The 6,908-nt window shown below is 55.4% G+C and overlaps 4 protein-coding genes across 4 annotated transcripts; 2 read left to right on the top strand and 2 right to left on the bottom strand.

The window, feature by feature from the left end:
* Positions 1 to 19: 19 nt before the first annotated feature.
* On the bottom strand, positions 20 to 1,060 carry CTAM01_17083 (uncharacterized protein; the record flags this gene model as incomplete). The annotated part of the gene is made up of 2 exons (XM_060533074.1): positions 20 to 466; positions 626 to 1,060. The coding sequence occupies 2 exons, from the start codon at positions 1,058 to 1,060 to the stop codon at positions 20 to 22; spliced, it is 882 nt and encodes a 293-aa protein (XP_060372351.1).
* Positions 1,061 to 1,594: 534 nt separating this feature from the next.
* CTAM01_17082 (uncharacterized protein) lies at positions 1,595 to 3,439 on the top strand (the record flags this gene model as incomplete). The annotated part of the gene is made up of 4 exons (XM_060533073.1): positions 1,595 to 1,721; positions 1,773 to 1,832; positions 1,882 to 2,862; positions 2,913 to 3,439. 4 exons carry the CDS (start codon positions 1,595 to 1,597, stop codon positions 3,437 to 3,439), a joined length of 1,695 nt encoding a protein of 564 aa, XP_060372350.1.
* Positions 3,440 to 3,982: 543 nt separating this feature from the next.
* On the bottom strand, positions 3,983 to 5,719 carry CTAM01_17081 (uncharacterized protein; the record flags this gene model as incomplete). The annotated part of the gene is made up of 1 exon (XM_060533072.1): positions 3,983 to 5,719. The coding sequence occupies one exon, from the start codon at positions 5,717 to 5,719 to the stop codon at positions 3,983 to 3,985; it is 1,737 nt and encodes a 578-aa protein (XP_060372349.1).
* A 637-nt stretch (positions 5,720 to 6,356) lies between these two features.
* Positions 6,357 to 6,891, top strand: CTAM01_17080 (uncharacterized protein; the record flags this gene model as incomplete). The annotated part of the gene is made up of 2 exons (XM_060533071.1): positions 6,357 to 6,489; positions 6,707 to 6,891. Coding segments are annotated over 2 exons (318 nt in total), but the record flags the coding sequence as incomplete, so codon positions are not given.
* Positions 6,892 to 6,908: the final 17 nt, after the last annotated feature.

Here is a 6,908-nt window from a genome sequence, read left to right as displayed (position 1 = left end):
TTGCCTTTAGGAGTAGGGTTTACCACAGCCCAAGGGAAGGGGAAAACGCACAGCACCATGGCAGATGCGTCTCCAAATCGATCCACGCAGGCTCATACTTGGAACCCCCAAGAGGCCATGCTGCATCCCACATCATGGAATAGGAAGCCTGGATGGTGGCTGTGGAACCCCATTTCTGGAAGTCAGGGATGTGCTCGGCCAACAGTTGATTTTGTAACGAGTAGGACGAGACGCCATCTGAAGATTGGGGGTCGATACGGCTTGCGGGACGTCTGAGGTTCTTGCTCCGGGCCTTGCGAATCCTCGAGACCAGAGGTTTAGGGACCACCATTCTGTTTTTCTTGGTCGATATGACGGGGTTGTTTCTCCTTCGGGAGTTTCGGTAGTTATGCGTTGGGCGAATGCCCTCTACGAAACAAGCTGCGAGACTCCAGCGAGACGTTTTGCCTTCAAGTCGTTGGAATGCCTAACCGAACAACGTTAACCAATTTCGCTTCTATGGACGTACGCAGGCGCTGTCACTTTTCGTTTCTGTCTTCTTTCTAGTTTCTGAAAAACGGAAAGGCAGAAAAACAGAGAAAGATTCTGGAGGCAATCCGAGCAGGCTGCAAACATAAGAACTAACCTGGTTCAGACTAAGGTTGGAGCGGACACTATTCTTCCAGCCTCGTTGCCGTTCCTTTGGCTTCTCGGTGTTATCTATGAACCACTGATAGAGGTCCTTTAACGTCATTTGATGTGCGTCTTGGCTGATGAGCGCCTTGTATATCAGATCCGCATACGTTTCTTTCTTCTGTTTCCTGCCGGTCTCGGCTTGAGCTGAAGCAGGTGACGCGCTGGACCTCATGCCTATGTCGTCGAAGACCGTGCTCGAGGCAAGTTGCAAAGGGAAGATATCTGGCACACAGCAGGATTCCAAGGAAAGGCTACCATCCCAGTCGAAGGAGTCGTTGCCGAAGTCATGGCTAGCGTCGAGGGTGGCTTGGAATGGGAGAAGCTCTTCCCCATCTCTGATAGATGTTGACTCCCGAGGATATGAGGCAGCATCCCGTAGTTCCATTGTTAGCGGCACTGCCTGGGAACCGCAAGATAGACTGGGCGACGTGGAGTGAGGACGCGGCCGATGGACAGTGAATGAAGTCGTAGAGACGCCGGTGGCGCACTGTGACCGCCGAGAACATTGCCCCTTATCAACGCTGCTGCCGCGCCACGGTAGAGCAGCAAGGAGACGCTACTACCGAGGCTCTTTCTGCGACTTAGGGTAACAGAAAGGAAATTTGACGTCTCGGACGTGCCAACATCCATTTTGGTCAACATAGATTCTTTTGGCGCAACCTACTCTCGGATTCGTCGCCGAAAGACGACGTGGAGTGGGTCCAAGGCTGGAAGGAAGACCATGCCGCGCCCGACTTGGAGAAAGAACGTAATTTTACTGTCTATATACATCACCTATGGCGATCAATGAGGGAATTCACAGTCAGGAGTCTTCTCGCACACGTAAGCGGAAGCGTCGAGGGTCCCAGCAACGCCCTGTATAGAACCATCACCCTTCTGGCACCGACATCTCCAATTCAACTGTCCAACAACTTGCGAGATGTTGTCAACACCTTTCGACGGCCGGTGCGATTTGTGGAATGCAGCAAGGGAACCCAGGCATGAAGTCACTGAGGATGCCATCCAGGTTCACTATGGGCGAGCGAGAGACCTCTGTCGGAGAAGTGGTAAGCACACAGAGGGAATGATTCGAACCGACGTCGTCTAATCGGCCATAGGCTTGACGGTCTACGACATCCTCCACCTCTCGCCCAACTTCTGGCGATTTCACTTCGATAGTACGTCACCCTCGATCGCAAGGGAGTGTCTGATGCTAAGCCACTTTAGTGATCGCCGCTCGAGATATGACTGCATTCGTGATCGCGACGATTCACTTGAACCTCTGTATCGGAACAATCGGCCGTTTCGCAGATGAGCGACCGGACTTAGCACCCCTCCTCGAAGATTTGCGACAGTTCAAAATTTGCGGCGAATTCATGTTGACGGAAATCGATCACGGCCTTGATGCGAAAAACCTCGACACGACGGCGACGATGCTCGACGATGGATCTTTCGTGCTGCACACGCCAGCTTTCGGGGCCGCCAAAGCGATGCCACCAACCACCCCTCTGGCCGGGATTCCTCGTATAGCAGTGGTTTTTGCGCGCCTTCTGGTCGAGGGTGAGAGCCGGGGCGTCAAGCCCTTCATCGTTCCTATCAACGACTCGACCCGCATGCGCCCCGGGATCGTGTCGCGGGCCCTGCCGGTCCGGCCCGGCACGAAACCGTTGGACCATTCCATCACGACATTCAACAACGTCGAGCTTCCTGCCGAAGCGCTGCTTGGTTCGTCCGCGAAAGCCGAAGACGAGCGGGCAGAGTTCCTGGACCAGATCTGGCGTGTTTCCGTGGGGACGTTGTCATTGTCCATTATGGGCGTGTCCGCCTTGAAGGTGGCCGGGTGCATCGCGGCCATGTACAGCCAGCGTCGGCAGGTCGGGGTCGGGAATCACGGGAAAGTGGTGTCTATCATGAGCTTCAGCACGCAGCAGCGCCCCATACTCAAGGCGCTGGCCTTCGGGGAGGTCCTGCATGCTTATGGCGAATGGACCGTCCAGCAATTCATGAACCCCGACGCCACCGCCGACGTCCGCAGAGGTCTTGCGACCGCATTCAAAGCACTGGTTGTGCGTTCATCTCGATTGCTCGTCGAGCTTGCCGAACGATGCGGGTGGCAGGGGTTATATGCCCACAACCAGATCAGCGAGCTGGCGTCTACGTTCCAGGGGAATTCAGTCGCAGAGGGTGACACGCTGGTCATCAGCATCCGTATGTGTTTCATGCATGACTTGAGATCCACCGACTAACTCATGGGACAGGCCTGGCGTCGGAGCTTCTAGCACAGAAATACTGCCTGCCTCAGCCGGGCGATCGAAGTAGCCCTCTGGCCATGTACGAGAGGGGAGTATTCGACGAGATGGCGGCGAGAATGGCCGCACTACCCAGCGGTCACCGCAGCAGCGAGTTCAATGCGGCGGTCCTTCCTTGCTGCCGAGCTATGGTGGAGGCTATCGGACAACGCATGGCCTACGAGGCAGCACTGCATTCTGGTAATGTGATTCCGGAAGTGCTCGATCTCTTCGAGAAATGTTGTATCCAAGAAGACGCTAGCTGGCACATCGAGCATGGCAATTACAGTCGGACACGGATCTGGACGGCAGAGGAGAGGGCGTTTACTAATTTGATGCCTCTGTTGCCGGACCTGGTAAAAAGGACCAATGCGCAAGACTACATCACAGCTCCCATCGTCAATGGCGAGGCCTTGGAGAATTTTCTTACGCGGTTGCCTATCTATGGCAATGAGTGGGAGGACACAGGAAAGCCGCCTCGGAAGGCGAAGCTTTAGACGTCGGTGGATGAGAAGGTCAGAGCTACGATCAAGGTGTATGTAGACGGCGCCAGCTGATCAATTGCCGATGAACATCTCGTCGTGGCCAATATTTGAGGCGATAGAAGGACAACGAAAGATGTACTTTTGCAGGTGTGTTTTATCAAGATTCAGTGAACGTCCGTAATGCCCAGATGCCGATTTGGAAGTAGGCTCAATAGTTAACAAACAGATTCAGGCAACAACTCAGGCAACGTGTGCCCGAGGAACCGGTATCGTATCCATGATTTCGCGATGTAGAAAAGTGCGCTGCCTTGCCTGAGGCTTACTTATGATAAACAGTGGCAAAGACCAACACATTCAAGATATCAAATAGTTCCGTCTATATGACATTCTGACTCAGCGGATGGCTGATGCGAGGTAGACGATACATCTTTTTGGTCACTCTGGGCACAAGCATGATAACAAGGCACTCAAGAGTAAATCTTTCAACTTGGGAAACTGGTCATTTTTGACACGGTTGTTAGAATCTAGCCGACCGACCAGCACACCGCGATATCACTATGCATCTTTATCGCTACCTTCCTGACCGGGTAAGGAAAAGCCTCGCTCGCCCCTAGCCTTCCGCCTGTCGGACATGTGGAGTACCGCAAGATGAGCGAATGTCATAGCTGGGCCGAGAGTGACCCCGGCTCCCAGCGACGTAGCACCCATGACCGATGCCGATGAGTTGCCGGCCGCGTATAGACCGTCAATAGCATTACCACGTGTATCTACCACGCGCTCATGTTCGTCCGTCAGCAGGCCGCCCTTGGTGCCCGCGTCTCCCGGAGTCACCTGTATGGCGTAATATGGGGGTTGATCGATGGTTCCCATGTTTGGCCGCTTTGCGCTTCCGTCCCCGACGAAGAGGTGGTACTTGCTGCGGCCTTTACCGAACTGATGGTCGACTCCGTCGTCGCACGCCTGGTTCCACCTCCCAACCGTACGTAACAGACCGTTGGCTTCGACGCCGATTTGAGCTGCGAGGCTGGCCAGGTCATCTGCCTTGAAGATGTGTCCGCGAGCCAGGGCGTCAACCGGCTCGACCCTAGGGCCAAGCGACCCTAGAGTGTACCGATTCCGGTAGTTCCAGTCAAGTATCAACCAGGCAGTGGTGTCATCGCCTCGAGACCGATGATAGAGCGCACGACCCACGTCGCCGTACGGGTCGGCCTCGGAGAAGAGTCTTGACCCTTGCCGGTCGACAACAATGCAGTGGGGCTTGCACAGCTCGAACAAGGCGGTCGTGAGCCTCCCGCTTCCAGGATCGATGATTGTGGGGATCCACCACGCTTCGCCCATGAGCGACGTGGCCGCACCGACCTTGCACGCTGCTTCCAGAGCATCTCCCGTGTCACCTTCAGGTTGTGTCAGCGTCCACTCGGTCCCGATGAGGGGCAGGTGTTCCCGCCGCAGGTCTTCACGTCGAGCGAAACCACCGGCTGCCAGGAGGATCCCGTGGGGAGCGTAGACCTTGAACACCCCAGAATCTTTCGACTCCACAACAGCGCCACAGACGGCTCCCCCTTCGACGAGCAGATCCTTGAATTTGGTGTTCACCTGAACCTGGACGGCCGTACCCCCCTCACGAAGGCAAATGTCTAAGAGCTGTGCGACGAGTGAAGCGCCCATGCAGGTCGGCCTGGTCATGGTTTTGCTCCGGAAAACCTCCCGCAGCTTCATCCAACAAACTGTGAGAAGGTCGATGGCGGACGCGTAAGGCTTGGTCAGAATGGCGAAGTCGTGAAAGTAAGCCACCGGTGCCGAGTGTCCAGGCCGGCGCAGGCGATCAGCCCAGCATCCCAACGTGCCGGCGTCGAAGGGGCAGGGGTCTAGCGTCCGCCCGCCTGCCTCCATGGCACCCGAAATCTCCGGGTGATAGTCGGGGATTGGAGAATGTCTCCACCGGAGGCCTAGATGGCGGAAGAAATTGACCATCGCGGGTCCGCCAGCCAGGAAGGCGTCGATCCGCGCGGCGGTGGATTCCGGCCCGGGGCCTCCGCTAAGCGCAAGCGAATCTTGCAGATATTGTCGGGCAGCGTCGCGGGAGTCGTTACAGCCGGCTGCTTCGGAGACCGAGTTTTGGGGAATCCATATGGTGCCTCCAGAATACGCTGTTGTGCCTCCAATTTTATCGCTTTGCTCGATAACCAATGTGCGAAGACCAAGTTGCCTTGCTGTCGCAGCGGCTGCCAAGGCAGCGGCGCCGCTACCGACCACAAGAATATCTATTGTGTGGTTGGGTGTCGATTCCATAACTCGTGATGCTGACCTGATTCCCTGTCACCTCATGCGGAGGTGCAAGGTATCACACAAAGAAAAGAGAAATGCTGAAGGCCGGGGCTGAGGACAAAGTATGACTTGTAGCGACGGGGTGAGTACTGGTGTCTGATTTGGGGTCAAGGTCTTGAAGATCTGGATGCTCAAGTTATGTACTTAGACGCGCTACGTAGGCGAGATTGCTTGCACGGGACACGCATCTCTCGGAACCATTACTTGAGTTTCTGCAGTGTATCCTCCGAGCTGAATCTGAATCAGTGATTGCCAACCTGGGCTGCGACGGGCGACGTCGCAAAGTTGCGATATTCTTTTCGAATCTCATCAAAATGATAATTAAGCATAGGATGAATTCGTGCTGCAACACCAAACCCACTTTTCGCGGCCTCTGCAATGTTGAGCCGGCAGTGACGGATATCGGAAGCGTGTAAGAGCCAGAATCAGCGGAGCAACAATAATGGCACTGACTCTTATTAGAGGGTTAACCGTTTTGATCAGATATTGGATACAGCTGGATATCATGTCCGGCCATTGCGAAACCGCAGCATCTTTTCCTCACGTGTCGAATTGAGCGTCGTCCGCTCGTCAGCGAACTACATTGAAAGCCACTTTGAAAATGGTGAGCCAGATAGAGAATCGGCGCCGAGTGGTGGGTGACTGGGATTTCCTGCAACTGGCCCCCGCCACCCCTTCGCAGAAGCCGACCCGCAGCCATGGGCTTTCATTCGACGGAGAGGCTACAGTACCCGGTAGGTCTGGCAAAATGACAGCTGATCTGTCCCGGCTCGTGTGCAAGGGTCGGTTAGTTGGTGAACAGTACTAGCATAGCCGTCTCGGGCTCCGCCGCCCGTCCTCAGAAGAGAAGAGAAAGACCACGCCGATTGTAGACGGAGTCGCCGTCAAGGCAAGCGAAAGCGAGAGCCAGAAGTTGATGTCGGGTGCCGCTGTCGGGTGCCGCTGTGGTAGGGCAAGACAACGCCGCGGACCCACCACTGGCCTCGAGTGGACAACAATGCGAAACGGACCATCTTGGAGCTAAAGCCGCCACCGCAGGCACCGCAGGCATGCAGGGAGGCTTGGAAGATACTTTCTTCGACCGAGTCGACAGCGCCGACACCATCGACAACCAAGATGCCGATTCCGACATCGACGGTATACAAGTGGCCAT

Source organism: Colletotrichum tamarilloi, assembly GCF_030869305.1.
Source record: "Colletotrichum tamarilloi strain Tom-12 chromosome Unknown Scaffold_335.1, whole genome shotgun sequence".
In the NCBI taxonomy this organism is placed as follows: Eukaryota; Fungi; Ascomycota; class Sordariomycetes; order Glomerellales; family Glomerellaceae; genus Colletotrichum; species Colletotrichum tamarilloi.
Note: the sequence above shows the minus strand (reverse complement) of the source record. Positions and strands in the feature narration are given on the sequence as shown.